Source organism: Salvelinus fontinalis, chromosome 30, assembly GCF_029448725.1.
Source record: "Salvelinus fontinalis isolate EN_2023a chromosome 30, ASM2944872v1, whole genome shotgun sequence".
NCBI lineage: Eukaryota > Metazoa > Chordata > Actinopteri > Salmoniformes > Salmonidae > Salvelinus > Salvelinus fontinalis.
Window position 1 is genome coordinate 7182011 of NC_074694.1, and position 24462 is coordinate 7206472.

Sequence of the window (24462 nt, forward strand, 5' to 3'; positions counted from 1 at the left end):
CCCCCCTCTGGTAACTCACCCCCCCCCCCCTCTGGAAACTCCCCCCCCCCCCTCTGGTAACTCACACCCCCCTCTGGTAACTCACACCACCTCTGGTAACTCACACCCTCTCTGGTAACTCACACCCCCTCTGGTAACTCACACACCCTCTGGTAACTCACACACCCTCTGGTAACTCACACACCCTCTGGTAACTCACACCCCCTCTGGTAACTCACACACCCTCTGGTAACTCACACACCCTCTGGTAACTCACCCCCCCTCTGGTAACTCACACCCCCTCTGGTAACTCACACACCCTCTGGTAACTCACACACCCTCTGGTAACTCACACACCCTCTGGTAACTCACCCCCCCCTCTGGTAACTCAAACCCCCCTCTGGTAACTCAAACCCCCCTCTGGTAACTCAAACCCCCCTCTGGTAACTCACACACACTCTGGTAACTCACCCCCCCCCCCCCTCTGGTAACTCACCCCCCCTCTGGTAACTCACCCCCCCCTCTGGTAACTCACCCCCCCCTCTGGTAACTCACCCCCCCCTCTGGTAACTCACCCCCCCCTCTGGTAACTCACCCCCCCCTCTGGTAACTCACCCCCCCTCTGGTAACTCACACCCCCTCTGGTAACTCACTCCCCCTCTGGTAACTCACACACCCTCTGGTAACTCACACACCCTCTGGTAACTCACCCCCCCTCTGGTAACTCACACGCCCTCTGGTAACTCACACCCCCTCTGGTAACTCACACCCCCTCTGGTAACTCACACCCCCTCTGGTAACTCACACACCCTCTGGTAACTCACACACCGTACAGTAAGAGGTAAAGGATATGAGTGAGATCCGGGTCTTTGTTCTGTATGGCTGTCTGGAGGTCATCCTCCAGAATCAACAGCCTATCACTGATCTCCTCACACTGGTCTGTCAGCTCTATAGTCAGGTCTGCTGTTAGCTCTGCTGCTTCACTGCCACTGTCCTCCTGAGAAAGAAAGATAGAGAGGGACAGAGAGAGGGTGAGAGAGGGTGAGAGAGGGTGAGAGAGGGTGAGAGAGGGTGAGAGAGGGAGTAAGGGAAATTTCAATTGGCTATATTAAAACAGTTTAACTTGATCCTGAGTGTCGGTTATTTCCCTGCCAGCTGGAATCAAAGACTCATAACCCCAATCTTTAAGAATGGAGACAGGTCTCTGACCTCCTCCCTATAGGCCGTCTCATCGTTGTCAGTGATCAGGCCTACCACTGTTGTGTCATCGGCAAACTTAATGATGGTGTTAAAGTCGTGTTTGGCCACGCAGTCGTGGGTGAACAGGGAATACAGGAGGGGACTAAGTACAAACCCCTAAGGGGCCCCAGTGTTAACCTGTCTAGGATGAGGGTGCCGCTAGCGGCACCCCCCCCCCACCCCCACTGAAAAGGCAGAGCCGCGAAATTCAATTATTTATTTATTTTTTTAAATATTTAACTTTCACACATTAAAGTCCAATACAGCTAATGAAAGACACAGATCTTGTGAATCCAGCCAACATGTCCGATTTTTAAAATGTTTTACAGGGAAGACACAATATGTAAAGATGTACATCTATTACCTAAAAACACATTAGCATAATCCACCATCTTTTATTTGTCCACCAACACCAGTAGCTATCACCAATTCGGCTAAACTAAGATATTTATAGCCCCTAACCAAGAAAAAAACTCATCAGATGACAGTCTGATAACATATTTATGGTATGGGATAGGTTTTGTTAGAAAAATGTGCATATTTCAGGTAGATGGCATAGGTTACAATTGCACCCACCGTCACAAATGGACTAGAATAACTACATAGAGCAACGTGTTTACCTACTTACTAATCATCAAACATTTCGTAAAAATACACAGCATACACTAATCGAAAGACACAGATCCTGTGAATACAGACAATATTTCAGATTTTCTAAGTGTCTTACAGCGAAAACACAATAAATCGTTATATTAGCATAGCACATAGCACATAGCAGCCCAGCATTGATTCTAGCCAAAGTGAGCGATAACGTCAACATCGCCAAAATATATTAATTTTTTCACTAACCTTCTCAGAATTCTTCAGATGACACCCCTGTAACATCACATTACAACATGCATATACAGTTTGTTCGAAAAGGTGCATATTTAGCCACCAAAATCATGGTTAGACAATGTGAAATGTAGCCCAGCTGGTGAGAAAATGTCCGTGCGCCATATTAGACAGTGATCTACTCTTATACATAAATACTCATAAACGTGACTAAAAAATATAGGGTGGACAGGGATTGATAGACAATTTAATTCTTAATACAATCGCGGAATTACATTTTTTAAATTATCCTTACTTTTCAATACAGTTTGCGCCAAGCGAAGCTACGTCAAAAAACATGGCGTCCTAAGCCACTAACATTTTTCGACAGAAACACGATTTATCATAATAAATTGTTCCTACTTTGAGCTGTTCTTCCATCAGTATCTTGGGCAAAGGATCCTTTCTTGGGTCTAATCGTCTTTTGGTGGAAAGCTGTCCTCTTGCCATGTGGAAATGCCAACTGCGTTCGGGATGAACTGGAAGCGTGCCCAGCTATTCACAGCGTTTCAGAAATAAATGTCCCAAAATCGCACTAAACGGATATAAATTGCTATAAAACGCTTTAAATTAACTACCTTATGATGTTTTTAACTCCTATAACGAGTCTTAACATGACCAGAGAAAGATTACTCCCAACACTAATGCTTGGAACAGGAGCGGGTCGGTGTCCTCCACGCGCGTTACGCACCAAGAAAAGACTTGCTAGCTACAGGGTTTTTTAATTTATAGTGCCTGTGAACGCGCAATCGACCCCATTCAAATCGTCATCACGTAAAGGCATCCAGGGGAAGACGTAAGCAGTGTCCGTATACTCATAGCAATAACAGTGCCCTTTTAACTGACTCCAGATCAGGGGCCAACATTTCTGAAATCTGACTCCATGTCAGGGAAATTGCTGTAGAATGGGTTCTGTTCCACTTAGAGACAAAATTTCAACTCCTATAGAAACTATAGACTGTTTTCTATCCAATAATAATAATAATATGCATATTGTACGATCAAGAATTTTGTGGGAAGCCGTTTCAAAAATTACACGATTAGCATAAATAGTGACAACAGCGCCCCCAGCCTCAACAGGTTTTAAGGGTCAGCATGGCAGACGTGTTGTTGCCTACCCTTACCACCTGGGGGCGACCCGTCAGGAAGTCCAGGATCTAGTTGCAGAGGGAGGTGTTTAGTCCCAGGGTCCTTGGCTTAGAGATGAGCTTTCATGGCACTATGGTGTTGAACGCTGAGCTCTAGTCAATGAATATCATTCTCCTTTTGTCCAGGTGGGAAAGGGCAGTGTGGAGGGCAATAGAGATTGCATCATCTGTGGATCTGTTGGGGTGGTTTGCACATTGGAGTGGGTTTAGGGTTTCCGGGATAATGGTGTTGATGTGAGTCATGACCAGCCTTTCAAAGCACTTCATGGCTACCGACTTGAGTGCCATGGGGCGGTAATCATTTAGGCAGGTTACCTTTGTTTCCTTGGATACAGGGGCTATGGTGGTCTGCTTGAAACATGTAGGTATTACGGACTTGGTCAGGGAGAGGTTGAAAATGGTCCGCGCACGCTTTGAGTACAAGTCCTGGTAATCCGTCTGGCCCCGCGGCTTTGTGAATGTTGACCTGTTTAAAGATTTTAACGCGGGGTGGGGGGGGGGGGCGCTAGAGAGCGTGCTATGGAGTAGACGTGCTTTGCTAGAGCTCCGCTCAATTTTGAAACAAATGAGTATTTATCTTAACCTCTCACAACCTATAACTTCAAACAAATATGACAAAGGGAAAAGGCACCAAAAAAGGGGGCGCTAAACAAGGTAATTGGAAGGAGACAACGAACCAATTTCAACGTCGCCGACCCACGAGGAGCTAGCTGAAGAGGCTAGCTTCCAAGAGTTCCCCACAGATCCTACTCAAAGTGACATACTGGCTGCCATAAACGCACTAAGCAAGAAGCTGGACACAAGGTTGGCTGATATCTCAAAGAGTATTGGGACTTTGGCCGGAACTGTGAAGGCAACTAAGGGAAGGGTGCACGAGGTTGAGCAGACGACAGTCGATCACGAGGCCAGACTACAGGACGTAGAGAAACAGTGCGCAACGTTCAAAAATGACAACAAAACCCTGAAGGCCCGACTGGAAATGCTCGAGTCGCATTCAAGACGCCAGAACATCTGAATATGTGGGATCCAGGAGGACACTGAGAACGTTACACAGATTACTGTAGCGTCGGGAAACCCACTGAATTTGTCTCGGAGCTGATACCGGCATTGCTGGCGAGTGAACACTTCAAAACGGACATCCTGATCGACCGCGCACACATATCACAGGCAACGAAGCCGGCCAAGGGCGGGCCACCAAGGCCATTCATTGTAAGGCTGCACTATCCCCACACCAGGGATCTCATCTTCAAGCTGGCTAGTCAAAAGTTCCCCCTTAACTACAACGGAGCCAGGGTGTCTTTCTACCCAGATCTTACCTTGGAGGTGAGGAACCAACGGAAAGAGTATGATGAGGTACGCAACAAATGCAGGGCGGCCAACATCCGATATGGATTCCTCTTCCCAGCCCGGTTTAAGGTGACACTCGAGGGATGAACACGGCAAAACTACCGAAAAATGTTCAATAATCTGATGAAACTATATTGAAAAAACATACTTTACGATGATATGGTGACATGTATCAAATAAAATCAAAGCCGGAGATAGTAGTCGCCTATAACGGCAGCTAAACAGAAGGCAAATCCAGGTCCCCCTTCGCGCTCTCTAGAAAACAGGAAATAGGCGGACACGTCATACAAAGAGCCTGTATTCCACTTCAGACCAAGATAAACACTAAATTTCTTCTCTCACCGCCTCTTGACATCCAGGGGAAGGTCTATGAAGTGCACGTATACTCTTACGTATCATGCCCATTTATAGGCAGGAAGTAGAACAGAGCCCCAATTTCAGACTTTCCACTTCCTGGTCAGGAAGTTTGTGCCAAATGAGTTCTGTTTAACTCACAGATATAATTCAAACGGTTTTAGAAACTAGAGAGTGTTTTCTATCCAATAGTAATAATAATATGCATATTGTACGAGCAAGAATTGAGTACGAGGCCGTTTGAAATGGGCACCTTTTATCTGGCTACTCAATACTGCCCCTTCAGCCCAAACAGGTTAATATCCCATCATATGTGAAAAAAGCCACTTATGACTCCAATCCAGTCATTTGTCATACGCTTAGGATCTGGAAACAGATGAGGTATTTTCTTAACATACCCACTGTTTACATTGACAGCCCGATTAGCCTGAATCATGCTTTCCACCCTGCATTGGATGATGTGGTGTTTTCACAGTGGAGGGAGAAGGGGCTCACAACAATTGGTAATTTATACATAGATGGTCAGTCAGCTTCATTTCAACTATTACAGGGAAAGTTCAACATGCCAACAACACATGTTTTCAGATTCCTCCAAATCAGGAATTTCTTAAGGACACATATCCCACAGTATGGCATGAAGCCAAATAATCCTACATTAGATATCCTGATCCTTGTGAATCCCCTTTCAAAAGGGTCGGTCTGTATGATGTGCTACAGGCCCACATAGAGGTATCCACAGACACCAGTAAAAGGGCTTGGGAACAAGAACTTGGTTCAGAAATCTCAGATGAGGACTGGATAGAAGCTCTCAGATGAGGACCGGGTAGAAGCTCTCAGACGAGGACCGGGTAGAACCTCTCAGATGAGGACCGGGTAGAACCTCTCAGATGAGGACCGGGTAGAAGCTCTCAGATGAGGACCGGGTAGAAGCTCTCAGGAATATAAACCACAGTACAGTGAATGCCAGACACAACCTTGTACAGTTTAAGGTGATTCACAGGTTACACTACTCAAAGGTAAAACTGCATAACATATTCCCGGAGACCTCACCACTGTGTGAGAGGTGCAAGCAGGAGGAGGGGACGTTGACCCACTTATTATGGACATGCCCTAAATTACATGCTTACTGGGCTCTCATTTTTGATTACTTATCTAAGGCCTTTGATAGAGTTCTAGCCCCAGACCCATTGATCGCTCTGTTTGGTACAGTTGATGGGAATAACCAGGAGGGGAAAGCTGTCTCTCTGTTTGGTTACAGTTGATGGGAATAACCAGGAGGGGAAAGCTGTCTCTCTGTTTGGTTACAGTTGATGGGAATAACCAGGAGGGGAAAGCTGTCTCTCTGTTTGGTACAGTTGATGGGAATAACCAGGAAGGGAAAGCTGTCTCTCTGTTTGGTTACAGTTGATGGGAATAACCAGGAAGGGAAAGCTGTCTCTCTGTTTGGTTACAGTTGATGGGAATAACCAGGAGGGGAAAGCTGTCTCTCTGTTTGGTACAGTTGATGGGAATAACCAGGAAGGGAAAGCTGTCTCTCTGTTTGGTTACAGTTGATGGGAATAACCAGGAAGGGAAAGCTGTCTCTCTGTTTGGTTACAGTTGATGGGAATAACCAGGAGGGGAAAGCTGTCTCTCTGTTTGGTTACAGTTGATGGGAATAACCAGGAGGGGAAAGCTGTCTCTCTGTTTGGTTACAGTTGATGGGAATAACCAGGAAGGGAAAGCTGTCTCTCTGTTTGGTACAGTTGATGGGAATAACCAGGAAGGGAAAGCTGTCTCTCTGTTTGGTCACAGTTGATGGGAATAACCAGGAGGGGAAAGCTGTCTCTCTGTTTGGTTACAGTTCATGGGAATATCCAGAAGGGAAAGCTGTCTCTCTGTTTGGTACAGTTGATGGGAATAACCAGGAAGGGAAAGCTGTCTCTCTGTTTGGTTACAGTTGATGGGAATAACCAGGAGGGAAAGCTGTCTCTCTGTTTGGTTACAGTTGATGGGAATAACCAGGAGGGGAAAGCTGTCTCTCTCTGTACTCTATTAGCCAAAAGGCTCACATTGCAATTTTGGAAATTGGAGACTGTACCTACCTTTGAAATGTGGTTACGGGATTTAGGGAATGTAATCCATATGGAAAAGATTCGATACAACACCTCCAATAGAAGTCCAGTGTTTTACAAAATATGGCAGCCGATACAGGATAAATGGTCTAGTCCCGCTTCATAACTGGGCTGACAATCTGCTGCTACTCTGTGCTGTACTCCACTCAATATTTATTTTGGGCTGAACTACACTGCTTGTAATGACTATATGCTGTCTTCTTATACATGTACCACCTAATAGGATTTTGTTTTATTTTGTGTATGTGTGAGTTAACTTTTGTTTTGTCCTCTAAACTGGCCATCCCATCCAACAGTACAATGAATGTCATTGTTTGTATTGCGGTCTTTTTTACTTTATTTGTATTGGAAAATAAGAAACATATTATAAAAAATTAAAATGAAGATTTTAACGCTACCGAGAGCGTTATCACACAGTCATCCAGAACAGCTGGTGCTCTTGTGCATGCTTCAGCGTTGATTGCCTCGAAGTGAGCATTAACTTCTTATGGCTGCAGTCCAGTTAACGGGATCGATATGACAACAGCCAGTCGACGTGCAGGGCGCCAAATTCAAAAAACAGAAATCTCATAATTAAAATTCCTCAGACATTCATGTGTCTTATATAATTTTAAAGGATATCTTGTTGTTAATCTCACCAAAGTGTCCGATTTCAAATAGGCTTTTCAGCGAAAGCACTACAAACGATTATGTTAGGTCACCACAAAACCACAATAACCACAGCCATTTTTTCCAGCTAAAGATAGCTTCACAAAAACCAGAATAGAGATTAAATGAATCACTAACCTTCGATTATTTTCATTGGATGACACTCATAGGACGTCATGTTACACAACACATGATTGTTTTGTTTGATTAAGTTCATATTTATATTAAAAAGACTGAGTTTACATTGAGGCGTTAGATTCACTAGTTGCAAAAACATCAAGTGACTTTGACTAGCCACATCGTTTCAACAGAAATACTCAACAGAAATATAGATGATAATTCAAGTAATACACATAGAATTATAGATATACCTCTCCTTAATGCAACCGCTGTGTCAGATTTAAAAAAAACTTTACGGAAAAATAAACCATGCAATAATCTGAGACGGAGCTCAGATGAATAGCCAAATTAGCCGCCATGTTGGACTCAACAGAAACCAGAAAATACATGATAAATGTTTCCTTACCTTTGAGGAATTCATCAGAATGCAGTCCTAGGAATCCCAGGTCCACAATAAATGCTTGATTTGTTCGTTTATGTCCGTTATTTATGTCAAATTAGCTACTTTCGAATTGTTTACCAAATACCCTAAAAAGTCTCAAAGCGCGACCACTATAATGTGACGGAATGTCCAAACGTTCCGTTACATTCAGTAGAAACATGTCAAACGATGTACTGAATCAATCTTTAGAATGTTGTTAACTTCTTATGGCTGCAAGGAAAAGTGTTGAGTAGCCAGTGAAATCGTGCCCATTTCAAACGGCCTCCTACTCAAATCTTGCTTGTACAATATGAATATTATTATTCCTTTTGGATAGAAAACACTTTCTAGTTTCTAAAAGAGTTGTGAAACAGAAGTCCTTCTGCAGCACTTTTCCTGACCAGGAAGTGAAATGTCAGAAATCGATGCTCTTTTCAACTTGATGCCTATACATGGTCTTAAAACTTAGGAGTCTGCTGACACTCTATACGCCTTCCTATTGGTGTAAAGAGGATGTCAGAGAATATTTTTTTTTTGCTCCTCTTGGTCTGTGGTGGAAAAAAAAATTATTTCTTTGACGTGACCGTCCACTTCCGGTACTCTGAAGGAAGTGGGATTGACTTCTGTTTTGCCTTGGTAACGAACGGCTAACGTCTCCGGCTCAATTTTTTTTTGATACATGTGACCATATCATCGTAATGTATGTTTTTTCAATATAGTTTAATCAGATTATTGAAACTTTATTCGGGAGTTTTGCCGTGTTCCGTCCATTTATGCCACTCGGCTAGTGCCAATGCTAATTGAAGAGGGACATTTGCCATTCTGAATCGAAACAACGACTCATCTGGACAGAGGACACGTTCTTCAACATTCTGATGAAAGATCAGCAAAAGTAAGACCCATTTTATGATGTTATTTCATATATCTGTCGTGCATGTGAACTGGCCGTGGGCGCCCAATTATTTCTGTCTATTGTAGCTACGCTAATATAGCGATACATTTTGTTTGCGCTGTAAAACATTTAATAAATCGGAAATATTGTTTGGAATCACAAGATGCCTGTCTTTCAATTGCTGCAGACTATGTATTTTTCAGAAATGTTTTATGATGAGTAATTAGCTATTTGACGTTGGTGTCTGTAAATATTATGGCTGCTTTTGGTGCAATTTCGGATTGTAGCTGAAATGTAAACTATGGTTTATACATGAAATATGCAAATTTTTCGAACAAAACATATGCTATACAATAAATATGTTATCAGACTGTCATCTGATGAATTTGTTTCTTGGTTAGTGGCTATTTATATCTTTATTTGGTCGAATTTGTGATAGCACCTGATGGAGTAAGAAACTGATGGAGTTAGAAAAGTTGTGTCTTTTGCTAACGTGGTTAGCTAATAGATTTACATATTTTGTCTTCCCTGTAAAACATTTTAAAAATCGGACATGTTGGCTTGATTCACAAGATGTGCACCTTTCATCTGGTGTCTTGGACTTGTTAATGTGTGAAAGTTAAATATAAAAAAAAAAGATTTTGAATTTCGCGCCCTGCACTTTGAGCTGGATGTTGTCATAAGTGTACCGGTGTCGGGCTGCCCCCGTAAAAGGTTAACATACATCTTGAATAACGTTCCAACCGGAGAATTAAATCGACTTCAATTGAGAGATGGAACAGAGCTGCCTCTCACGTGAACGCGCGTGTTGAATGCATGGTCACCTCATGGCACCTCATACTAAATTCTGTCTCCTTCGACCCCCCATCAGACTAAGTTCTATTGACTGTTGACATCTAGTGGAAGCCGTAGGAAGTGAAAACGCATCCATATCTCTCTGTATTTTGAATAAGAACTTGGTTGAAAATATGGCACCCCCAGAAAAAATCCAAACAGGAATTGGAACTTCTCAGGTTTTTGCCTGCCATATGAGTTCTGTTAATCTCACAGACTTAATTCAAACAGTTTTAGAAACTCTAGAGTGTTTTCTATCCAATACTAATAATAATATGCATATATTAGCAACTGAGACTGAGGAGCTGGCCGTTTACAATGGGCACCTTTCATCCAAGCTACTCAATACTGCCCCTTCAGCCATTAGAAGTTAAAGGCATTTAGCTCATCTGGTAGGCTCGCGTCACTGGCCAGTTCGCGTCTGGGTTTCTCTTTGTAGTCCGTAATAGTTTTCAAGCCCTGCCACATCCGACAAGCATCAGAGCAGGTGAAGTAGGATTCAATCTTAATCCTGTATTTATGCTTTGCTTGTTTGATGGTTTGTCTGAGGGCATAGCGGGATTTGTTATAGGCGTCCGGATTAGTGTCCTGCTCCTTGAAAGCGGCAGTTCTATTCTTTAGCTCAGTGCAGATGAGACTTGTTTAATATTAGACATCGAGCACCAGCTGTTATTGACAAAAAGACACCCCCCCCCTCCCCCTCGTCTTACCAGAGGTAGCATCTCTGTCCTGCCGGTTCATGGAAAATCCCACCAGCTCTATATTGTCCATTTCTTCGTTCAGCCATGTCTCAGTGAAACATAAGATGTAACAGTTTTTAATGTCCCGTTGGTAGGATCATTTTAATCATAGGTCATCCATTTTATTGTCCAATGATTGCACGTTAGCGAGAAGAATGGAAGGCAGTGGGAGTTTACTCTCTCGGAGCCTGATCTGCGGCCCCTTTTTCCGGCATCTTTTCTTCACGCAAAAGGCGTGGATCTGGGCCTGTTCCAGTGAAAGCAGGATATCCTTCCCGTCGGACTCGCCGGACTCGTTATCAGAAAAAATGTTTCTTCCAGTCCACATGTGAGTAATCGCTTTTCTGATATCCAGAAGTTATTTTTGGGTCAAAAGAGACGGTAGCAGCAACATTATGTACACAATAGGTAAAAAATTAAGTTAAACAAAACGCAAAAAAATTAACAAAATAGCACAATTGGTTGGGAGAATATAAAAACGTCAGCCATGTTCTTCAGTGCCATCTTTAGGTCATGTTTACACTGAGGTCAGAGCAGGGTTCAAACCACCTCAATGCCACAATAAAACAAGCCTGCTGGTCTGATGCATTAGCTTTAAAATAATATTTATCAATAGCTTTAAAATAATATTTATCAATAGCTTTAAAATAATATTTATCATTAGCTTTAGAATAATATTTATCAATAGCTTGAAAATAATATTTATCAATAGCTTGAAAATAATATTTATCATTAGCTTTAAAATAATATTTATCATTAACTTTAGAATGATCTTTATCATTAGCTTTAGAATAATATGTATCATTAGCTTTAGAATGATCTTTATCATTAGCTTTAGAATAATGTTTAGCTTCAGCATACAGTAGAGTAGAGAGGGAGGATTCGTGCCTACCTCTGGCTGAACATCCTCCATGCAGAATAAAAACTCTTCCAATTTCTGCAACAAAAAAGAGAAACATGTTGTTGAAGCAACTATCATAACAACCTCATGATGAAAACATAATGATGCTGTGTGTGTGTGTGTGTGTGTGTGTGTGTGTGTGTGTGTGTGTGTGTGTGTGTGTGTGTGTGTGTGTGTGTGTGTGTTCCTGCATCATCATGATAATGAGGGGAAGCCAATTATTCATCTCCAAAATTACCTGATTCACACACACACACACACACACACACACACACACACACACACACACACACACACACACACACACACACACACACACACACACACACACACACACACATTAAAATAAAACATTAATGACCTTCCCTGCGTTGCTTTGTTCAGTCTGTCTACAGTACTGTAGTTATGTATGTTCAGTCTGTCTACAGTACTGTAGTTATGTATGTTCAGTCTGTCTACAGTACTGTAGTTATGTATGTTCAGTCTGTCTACAGTACTGTAGTTATGTATGTTCAGTCTGTCTACAGTACTGTAGTTATGTATGTTCAGTCTGTCTACAGTACTGTAGTTATGTATGTTCAGTCTGTCTACAGTACTGTAGTTATGTATGTTCAGTCTGTCTACAGTACTGTAGTTGTGGTTATACGTACATGTATAGACAGACTACCTCTTCATACATGTAGACAGACTACCTCTACATACATGTATAGACAGACTACCTCTACATACATGTATAGACAGACTACTTCTACATACATGTATAGACAGATTACCTCTACATACATGTATAGACAGACTACATCTACGTACATGTATAGACAGACTACCTCTACATACATGTATAGACAGACTACCTCTACGTACATGTATAGACAGACTACCTCTACTTACATGTATAGACAGACTACCTCTACATACATGTATAGACAGACTACCTCTACATACATGTATAGACAGACTACCTCTACGTACATGTATAGACAGACTACCTCTACATACATGTATAGACAGACTACCTTTACCTACATGTATAAACAGACTACCTCTACATACATGTATAGACAGACTACCTCTACATACATGTACAGACTACCTTTACCTACATGTATAAACAGACTACCTCTACATACATGTAAAGACAGACTACCTCTACATACATGTACAGACTACCTTTACCTACATGTATAAACAGACTACCTCTACATACATGTAGAGACAGACTACCTCTACATACATGTAGAGACAGACTACCTCTACATACATGTAGAGACAGACTACCTCTACATACATGTAGAGACAGACTACCTCTACATACATGTACAGACAACCTCTGCCTACATGTATAAACAGACTACCTCTACATACATGTAAAGACAGACTACCTCTACATACATGTACAGACTACCTTTACCTACATGTATAGACAGACTACCTCTACATACATGTAGAGACAGACTACCTCTACATACATGTATAGACAGACTACCTCTACATACATGTACATACTACCTCTACCTACATGTATAGACAGACTACCTCTACCTACATGTAAAGACAGACTACCTCTACCTACATGTATAGACAGACTACCTCTACATACATGTATAGACAGACTACCTCTATCTACATGTATAGACAGACTACATCTACATACATGTTGAGACAGACTACCTCTACATACATGTAGAGAAAGACTACCTCTACATACAAATACAGACAGACTACCTCTACATACATGTAGAGAAAGACTACCACTACCTACATGTATAGACAGACTACATCTACATACAAATACAGACAGACTACCTCTACATACATGTAGAGACAGATTATATCTGTGTCTCTGTCTCAGGGAGAGCTGTAAGATATTCTCTGTGGGTGTTTTGACGGGTTGGTTGGGAGAAGAGAAAGGTGGAATACACGGCAGTGAGACAGGAGAGGGATGAAAGATGGATGTCCTTGTCTCACCTTCATTGTCCCGAAGAGAGGTTAGGAGGACAGGCCAGGCTGCATGAAAACAAAGGACAAACAGCAAAGAGAGAGTGAGACAGAGAGACACAGAGAGACAGAGAGAACGAGAAAGACAGACTACCTCTACGTACATGTATAGACAGACTACCTCTACATACATGTATAGACAGACTACCTATAACTACATGTATAGACAGACTACCTCTACCTACATGTATAGACAGACTACCTCTACCTACATGTATAGACAGACTACCTCTACCTACATATATAGACAGACTACCTCTACATACATGTATAGACAGACTACCTCTAAATACATGTATAGACAGACTACCTCTACATACATGTAAAGACAGACTACCTCTACCTACATATATAGACAGACTACCTCTACATACATGTATAGACAGACTACTTCTACCTACATGTATAGACAGACTACCTCTACCTACATGTATAGACAGACTACCTCTACATACATGTATAGACAGACTACCTCTACATACATGTAAAGACAGACTACCTCTACATACATGTATAGACAGACTACCTCTACCTACATGTATAGACAGACTACCTCTACATACATGTATAGACAGACTACCTCTACCTACATGTATAGACAGACTACCTCTACATACATGTATAGACAGACTACCTCTACATACATGTATAGACAGACTACCTCTACATACATGTAAAGACAGACTACCTCTACCTACATATATAGACAGACTACCTCTACATACATGTATAGACAGACTTTCTCTACCTACATGTATAGACAGACTACCTCTACATACATGTATAGACAGACTACCTCTACCTACATGTATAGACAGACTACCTCTACATACATGTATAGACAGACTACCTCTACCTACATGTATAGACAGACTACCTCTACCTACATGTATAGACAGACTACCTCTACATACATGTATAGACAGACTACCTCTACATACATGTATAGACAGACTACCTCTACCTACATGTATAGACAGACTACCTCTACATACATGTATAGACAGACTACCTCTACCTACATGTATAGACAGACTACCTCTACATACATGTATAGACAGACTACCTCTACATACATGTATATACAGACAGACTATTCCCCAAACAGTTTCAGCTGGACTTTCACATTATCAAAGTTAACCTTCACTATGTCACCAGGACATATACAGGATACTACCCTCCACAACACTATGTCAACAGGACATATACAGGATATTACCCTCCACAACACTATGTCACCAGGACATATACAGGATACTACCCTCAACTATGTCACCGGGTTATATACAGGATATTACCCTCCACAACACTATGTCACCAGGACATATACAGGATACTACCCTCCACAACACAATGTCACCAGGTTATATACAGGATACTACCCTCCACAACACTATGTCACCTGGTTATATACAGGATACTACCCTCCACAACACTATGTCACCAGGACATATACAGGATATTACCCTCCACTATGTCACCTGGTTATATACAGTATACTACCCTCCACAATACTATGTCACCAGGTTATATACAGGATACTACCCTCCACTATGTCACCAGGTTATATACAGGATATTACCCTCCACTATGTCACCAGGTTATATACAGGATACTACCCTCCACTATGTCACCTGGTTATATACAGGATATTACCCTCCACTATGTCATCAGGTTATATACAGGATATTACCATCCACTATGTCATCAGGTTATATACAGGATATTACCCTCCACTATGTCACCAGGTTATATACAGGATACTACCCTCCACTATGTCACCTGGTTATATGCAGGATACTACCCTCCACTATGTCACCTGGTTACTTACAGGATATTACCCTTCACTATGTCACCTGGTTATATACAGGAAACTACCCTCCACAACACTATGTCACCTGGTTATATACAGGATATTACCCTCCACTATGTCACCTGGTTATATACAGGATACTACCCTCCACAACACTATGTCACCAGGTTATATACAGGATACTACCCTCCACTATGTCACCAGGTTATATACAGGATACTACCCTCCACTATGTCACCTGGTTATATACAGGATACTACCCTCCACAACACTATGTCACCATGTTATATACAGGATACTAGCTAACTCTCTCTCCTCTGCTCTCATCCTTCTAGACCTATCGGCTGCCTTCGATACTGTGAACCATCAGATCCTCCTCTCCACCCTCTCCGAGTTGGGCATCTCCGGCGCGGCCCACGCTTGGATTGCGTCCTACCTGACAGGTCGCTCCTACCAGGTGGCGTGGCGAGAATCTGTCTCCTCACCACGCGCTCTCACCACTGGTGTCCCCCAGGGCTCTGTTCTAGGCCCTCTCCTATTCTCGCTATACACCAAGTCACTTGGCTCTGTCATAACCTCACATGGTCTCTCCTATCATTGCTATGCAGACGACACACAATTAATCTTCTCCTTTCCCCCTTCTGATGACCAGGTGGCGAATCGCATCTCTGCATGTCTGGCAGACATATCAGTGTGGATGACGGATCACCACCTCAAGCTGAACCTCGGCAAGACGGAGCTGCTCTTCCTCCCGGGGAAGGACTGTCCGTTCCATGATCTCGCCATCACGGTTGACAACTCCATTGTGTCCTCCTCCCAGAGCGCTAAGAACCTTGGCGTGATCCTGGACAACACCCTGTCGTTCTCCACCAACATCAAGGCGGTGGCCCGTTCCTGTAGGTTCATGCTCTACAACATCCGCAGAGTACGACCCTGCCTCACACAGGAAGCGGCGCAGGTCCTAATCCAGGCACTTGTCATCTCCCGTCTGGATTACTGCAACTCGCTGTTGGCTGGGCTCCCTGCCTGTGCCATTAAACCCCTACAACTCATCCAGAACGCCGCAGCCCGTCTGGTGTTCAACCTTCCCAAGTTCTCTCACGTCACCCCGCTCCTCCGCTCTCTCCACTGGCTTCCAGTTGAAGCTCGCATCCGCTACAAGACCATGGTGCTTGCCTACGGAGCTGTGAGGGGAACGGCACCTCAGTACCTTCAGGCTCTGATCAGGCCCTACACCCAAACAAGGGCACTGCGTTCATCCACCTCTGGCCTGCTCGCCTCCCTACCACTGAGGAAGTACAGTTCCCGCTCAGCCCAGTCAAAACTGTTCGCTGCTCTGGCACCCCAATGGTGGAACAAACTCCCTCACGACGCCAGGACAGCGGAGTCAATCACCACCTTCCGGAGACACCTGAAACCCCACCTCTTCAAGGAATACCTAGGATAAAGCAATCCTTCTGCCCCCCCCCCCCCTTAAAATGATCTAGATGCACTATTGTAAAGTGGCTGTTCCACTGGATGTCATAAGGTGAATGCACCAATTTGTAAGTCGCTCTGGATAAGAGCGTCTGCTAAATGACTTAAATGTAAATGTATGTAAATGTAATACTACCCTCCACAACACTATGTCACCAGGACATATACAGGATATTACCCTCCACTATGTCACCTGGTTATATACAGGATACTACCCTCCACAATACTATGTCACCAGGTCATATACAGGATACTACCCTCCACAACACTATGTCACCAGGTCATATACAGGATACTACCCTCCACTATGTCACCTGGTTATATACAGGATATTACCCTCCACTATGTCACCTGGTTATATACAGGATACTACCCATCACTATGTCACCAGGTTATATACAGGATATTACCCTCCACTATGTCACCAGGTTATATACAGGATATTACCCTCCACTATGTCATCAGGTTATATACAGGATATTACCCTCCACTATGTCACCAGGTTATATACAGGATACTACCCTCCACTATGTCACCAGGTTATATGCAGGATACTACCCTCCACTATGTCATCAGGTTATATACAGGATATTACCCTCCACTATGTCACCAGGTTATATACAGGATACTACCCTCCACTATGTCACCAGGTTATATGCAGGATACTACCCTCCACTATGTCACCTGGTTATATACAGGATATTACCCTCCACTATGTCACCTGGTTATATACAGGATACTACCCTCCACAATACTATGTCACCAGGTCATATACAGGATACTACCCTCCACAATACTATGTCACCAGGTTATATACAGGATACTGCCCTCCACTATGTCACCTGGTTATATATAGGATATTACCCTCCACAACACTATGTCACCTGGTTATATACAGGATATTACCCTCCACTATGTCACCTGGTTATATACAGGATACTACCCTCCACAACACTATGTCACCAGGACATATACAGGATATTACCCTCCACTATGTCACCTGGTTATATACAGGATACTACCCTCCACAATACTATGTCACCAGGTCATATACAGGATACTACCCTCCACAATACTATGTCACCAGGTTATATACAGGATACTGCCCTCCACTATGTCACCGTGTTATATATAGGATATTACCCTCCACAACACTATGTCACCAGGACATATACAGGATACTACCCTCCACAACACTATGTCACCAGGTCATATACAGGATACTACCCTCCACTATGTCACCTGGTTATATACAGGATATTACCCTCCACTATGTCACCTGGTTATATACAGGATACTACCCATCACTATGTCACCAGGTTATATACAGGATATTACCCTCCACTATGTCACCAGGTTATATACAGGATACTACCCTCCACTATGTCACCAGGTTATATACAGGATACTGCCCTCCACTATGTCACCTGGTTATATACAGGATATTACCCTCCACTATGTCATCAGGTTATATACAGGATATTACCCTCCACTATGTCACCTGGTTATATACAGGATACTACCCTCCACTATGTCACCTGGTTATATACAGGATATTACCCTTCACTATGTCATCAGGTTATATACAGGATATTACCCTCCACTATGTCATCAGGTTATATACAGGATATTACCCTCCACTATGTCACCAGGTTATATACAGGATACTACCCTCCACTATGTCACCAGGTTATATGCAGGATACTACCCTACACTATGTCACCTGGTTATATACAGGATATTACCCTCCACTATGTCACCAGGTTATATACAGGATACTACCCTCCACTATGTCACCTGGTTATATACAGGATATTACCCTCCACTATGTCACCTGGTTATATACAGGATACTACCCTCCACAACACTATGTCACCTGGTTATATACAGGATATTACCCTCCACTATGTCACCTGGTTATATACAGGATACTACCCTCCACAACACTATGTCACCAGGTTATATACAGGATACTACCCTCCACTATGTCACCAGGTTATATACAGGATACTACCCTCCACTATGTCACCTGGTTATATACAGGATACTACCCTTCACAACACTATGTCACCTGGTTATATACAGGATACTACCCTCCACAACACTATGTCACCTGGTTATATACAGGATACTACCCTCCACAACACTATGTCACCAGGACGTATATAGGATACTACCCTCCACAACATAACCTTCACTATGTCACCAGGACATATACAGGATACTACCCTCCACAACACTATGTCACCAGGACATATACAGGATACTACCCTCCACAACACTATGTCACCAGGACATATACAGGATACTACCCTCCACAACATAACCTTCACTATGTCACCAGGACATATACAGGATACTACCCTCCACAACACTATGTCACCAGGACATATACAGGATACTACCCTCCACAACAACCTTCACTATGTCACCAGGACATATACAGGATACTACCCTCCACAACATAACCTTCACTATGTCACCAGGACATATACAGGATACTACCCTCCACAACACTATGTCACCAGGTTATATACAGGATACTACCCTTCACAACATAACCTTCACTATGTCACCAGGACATATACAGGATACTACCCTCCACAACACTATGTCACCAGGACATATACAGGATACTACCCTCCACAACACTATGTCACCTGGTTATATACAGGATATTACCCTCCACTATGTCACCAGGACATATACAGGATACTACCCTCCACAACACTATGTCACCTGGTTATATACAGGATATTACCCTCCACTATGTCACCAGGACATATACAGGATACTACCCTCCACAATACTATGTCACCAGGACATATACAGGATACTACCCTCCACAACACTATGTCACCTGGTTATATACAGGATATTACCCTCCACTATGTCACCAGGACATATACAGGATACTACCCTCCACAACACTATGTCACCAGGTTATATACAGGATATTACCCTCCACTATGTCACCAGGACATATACAGGATACTACCCTCCACAACATAACCTTCACTATGTCACCAGGACATATACAGGATACTACCCTCCACAACACTATGTCACCAGGTTATATACAGGATATTACCCTCCACAACAACCTTCACTCCAAATCTACAACCTGATTTTGGACAAAGATTCTTATTTCCAAGCTATAAATACAAACAAATAACAGAAAGCTGAAAACACCATCCAACCTGGGACTGAGTGAGTCATGTTTAGTCTGAAACCATTTTAAAGAAGAAAAATACATTATATTATATTATATATTATATATTTTTTACTTTATATATAAATCAAATCAAACTTTATTTGTCACATGCGCCGTAGACCTTACCATCTTACCAAATGCTGACTTACAGGCCCTTAACCAACAATTCAGTTCAATAAAGATTTTATATTAAAAGTAAAACATTATAAAAAGTAACACAATAACATAACAATAACGAGGCTTTATACAGAGTCAGTGTGCAGGGTACAGGTTAGTTGAGGTAATTAGTACATGTAGGTGGGGGTGAAGTGACTATGCATAGATAATAAACAGAGAGTAGCAGCAGTGTAAAAACAAATGGGTGGGGGGGTGTCAATGTAAATAGTCTGGTGGTCATTTGATTAATTGTTCAGCAGTCTTATGGCTTGGGGGGTAGAACCTGTTAAGAGGGTGGGGGGTGTGTTAACGTTGGGTGGAATCTCAGGATAATAGACAACGAGGACTTTGAGTCAGCCAATGTGAACCTCTACCAGTCTGGAACAGTAATGGTACAATTCCCCAAACAGTTTCAGCTGGACTTTCACATTATCAAAGAGATAGCTCAGCAGAAAAGATAACCCCACCCCGAGCGAGTCAGACCAGACCTCTTCATTTCATTACGTAGAGGCTGTGTCCTAAATAAGACGTAGAGGCTGTGTCCTAAATAAGACGTAGAGACTGTGTCCTAATTAAGACGTAGAGGCTGTGTCCTAAATAAGACGTAGAGGCTGTGTCCTAAATAAGACGTAGAGACTGTGTCCTAAATAAGACGTAGAGGCTGTGTCCTAAATAAGACGTAGAGACTGTGTCCTAATTAAGACGTAGAGGCTGTGTCCTAAATAAGACGTAGAGGCTGTGTCCTAAATAAGACGTAGAGACTGTGTCCTAAATAAGACGTAGAGACTGTGTCCTAAATAAGACGTAGAGACTGTGTCCTAAATAAGACGTAGAGACTGTGTCCTAATTAAGACGTAGAGACTGTGTCCTAAATAAGACGTAGAGACTGTGTCCTAATTAAGACGTAGAGACTGTGTCCTAAATAAGACGTAGAGACTGTGTCCTAAATAAGACGTAGAGACTGTGTCCTAAATAAGACGTAGAGACTGTGTCCTAAATAAGACGTAGAGACTGTGTCCTAAATAAGACGTAGAGACTGTGTCCTAATTAAGACGTAGAGACTGTGTCCTAAATAAGACGTAGAGACTGTGTCCTAAATAAGACGTAGAGGCTGTGTCCTAAATAAGACGTAGAGGCTGTGTCCTAAATAAGACGTAGAGGCTGTGTCCTAATTAAGACGTAGAGGCTGTGTCCTAAATAAGACTTAGAGGCTGTGTCCTAATTAAGACGTAGAGGCTGTGTCCTAAATAAGACGTAGAGGCTGTGTCCTAAATAAGACGTAGAGACTGTGTCCTAAATAAGACGTAGAGGCTGTGTCCTAAATAAGACGTAGAGGCTGTGTCCTAAATAAGACGTAGAGGCTGTGTCCTAATTAAGACGTAGAGGCTGTGTCCTAAATAAGACGTAGAGGCTGTGTCCTAATAAGACGTAGAGGCTGTGTCCTAAATAAGACGTAGAGGCTGTGTCCTAAATAAGACGTAGAGGCTGTGTCCTAATAAGACGTAGAGGCTGTGTCCTAATAAGACGTAGAGGCTGTGTCCTAATAAGACGTAGAGGATGTGTCCTAATAAGACATAGAGGCTGTGTCCTAATAAGACGTAGAGGCTGTGTCCTAATAAGACGTATAGGCTGTGTCGTAAATAAGACGTATAGGCTGTGTCGTAAATAAGACGTAGAGGCTGTGTCCTAAATAAGACATAGAGGCTGTGTCCTAAATAAGACATGGAGGCTGCGGTTCCATAAGGCTCTGGTCTAAAGTAGTGCACTATAATAGGGAATAGGGTGCCATTTGGGATGAAAGCAGTGTGTTTCTCCTGTCAGGGGACCATATATTTAATACATATTTTCTTAAGAGCTTGTAAGTAAGCATTTCACGGTAAGGTCTACTACACCTGTTGTATTCAGCATTTCACTGTGAGGTCTACTACACCTGTTGTATTCAGCATTTCACTGTGAGGTCTACTACACCTGTTGTATTCAGCATTTCACTGTAAGGTCTACACCTGTTGTATTCAGCATTTCACTGTAAGGTCTACTACACCTGTTGTATTCAGCATTTCACTGTAAGGTCTACACCTGTTGTATTCAGCATTTCACTGTAAGGTCTACTACACCTGTTGTATTCAGCATTTCACTGTAAGGTCTACACCTGTTGTATTCAGCATTTCACTGTAAGGTCTACTACATCTGTTGTATTCAGCATTTCACTGTAAGGTCTACTACACCTGTTGTATTCAGCATTTCACTGTGAGGTCTACACCTGTTGTATTCAGCATTTCACTGTAAGGTCTACTACACCTGTTGTATTCAGCATTTCACTGTGAGGTCTACTACACCTGTTGTATTCAGCATTTCACTGTGAGGTCTACTACACCTGTTGTATTCAGCATTTCACTGTGAGGTCTACTACACCTGTTGTATTCAGCATTTCACTGTAAGGTCTACTACACCTGTTGTAATCAGCATTTCACTGTGAGGTCTACTACACCTGTTGTATTCAGCATTTCACTGTAAGGTCTACTACACCTGTTGTATTCAGCATTTCACTGTGAGGTCTACTACACCTGTTGTATTCAGCATTACACTGTGAGGTCTACTACACCTGTTGTATTCAGCATTTCACTGTGAGGTCTACTACACCTGTTGTATTCAGCATTTCACTGTGAGGTCTACTACACCTGTTGTATTCAGCATTTCACTGTGAGGTCTACTACACCTGTTGTATTCAGCATTTCACTGTGAGGTCTACTACACCTGTTGTATTCAGCATTTCACTGTGAGGTCTACTACACCTGTTGTATTCAACATTTCACTGTAAGGTCTACTACACCTGTTGTATTCAGCATTTCACTGTAAGGTCTACTACACCTGTTGTATTCAGCATTTCACTGTGAGGTCTACTACACCTGTTGTATTCAGCATTTCACTGTGAGGTCTACTACACCTGTTGTATTCAGCATTTCACTGTGAGGTCTACTACACCTGTTGTATTCAGCATTTCACTGTGAGGTCTACTACACCTGTTGTATTCAGCATTTCACTGTGAGGTCTACTACACCTGTTGTATTCAGCATTTCACTGTGAGGTCTACTACACCTGTTGTATTCAGCATTTCACTGTGAGGTCTACTACACCTGTTGTATTCAGCATTTCACTGTGAGGTCTACTACACCTGTTGTATTCAGCATTTCACTGTGAGGTCTACTACACCTGTTGTATTCAGCATTTCACTGTAAGGTCTACTACACCTGTTGTATTCAGCATTTCACTGTGAGGTCTACTACACCTGTTGTATTCAGCATTTCACTGTGAGGTCTACTACACCTGTTGTATTCAGCATTTCACTGTAAGGTCTACTACACCTGTTGTATTCAGCATTTCACTGTAAGGTCTACTACACCTGTTGTATTCAGCATTTCACTGTAAGGTCTACTACACCTGTTGTATTCAGCATTTCACTGTAAGGTCTACTACACCTGTTGTATTCAGCATTTCACTGAGGTCTACTACACCTGTTGTATTCAGCATTTCACTGAGGTCTACTACACCTGTTGTATTCAGCATTTCACTGAGGTTTACTACACCTGTTGTATTCAGCATTTCACTGTGAGGTCTACTACACCTGTTGTATTCAGCATTTCACTGAGGTCTACTACACCTGTTGTATTCAGCATTTCACTGTAAGGTCTACTACACCTGTTGTATTCAGCATTTCACTGTGAGGTCTACTACACCTGTTGTATTCAGCATTTCACTGTGAGGTCTACTACACCTGTTGTATTCAGCATTTCACTGTGAGGTCTACTACACCTGTTGTATTCAGCATTTCACTGTGAGGTCTACTACACCTGTTGTATTCAGCATTTCACTGTGAGGTCTACTACACCTGTTGTAATCAGCATTTCACTGTGAGGTCTACTACACCTGTTGTATTCAGCATTTCACTGTAAGGTCTACTACACCTGTTGTATTCAGCATTTCACTGTGAGGTCTACTACACCTGTTTTATTCAGCATTTCACTGTGAGGTCTACTACACCTGTTGTATTCAGCATTTCACTGTGAGGTCTACTACACCTGTTGTATTCAGCATTTCACTGTGAGGTCTACTACACCTGTTGTATTCAGCATTTCACTGTGAGGTCTACTACACCTGTTGTATTCAGCATTTCACTGTAAGGTCTACTACACCTGTT

The 24462-nt window shown here is 42.5% G+C and overlaps 1 protein-coding gene across 1 annotated transcript in view; it reads right to left on the reverse strand.

Moving 5' to 3' along the window:
- Positions 1 to 787: 787 nt before the first annotated feature.
- Positions 788 to 24462, reverse strand: part of disc1 (DISC1 scaffold protein) — a gene marked incomplete at its 5' end in the record, with an annotated part of 40959 nt that continues 17284 nt past the window's right edge. The window contains 2 exon segments of the mRNA XM_055889634.1: positions 788 to 976; positions 11602 to 11646. Of these exon segments, the coding sequence (XP_055745609.1) occupies positions 800 to 976; positions 11602 to 11646 (222 nt within the window).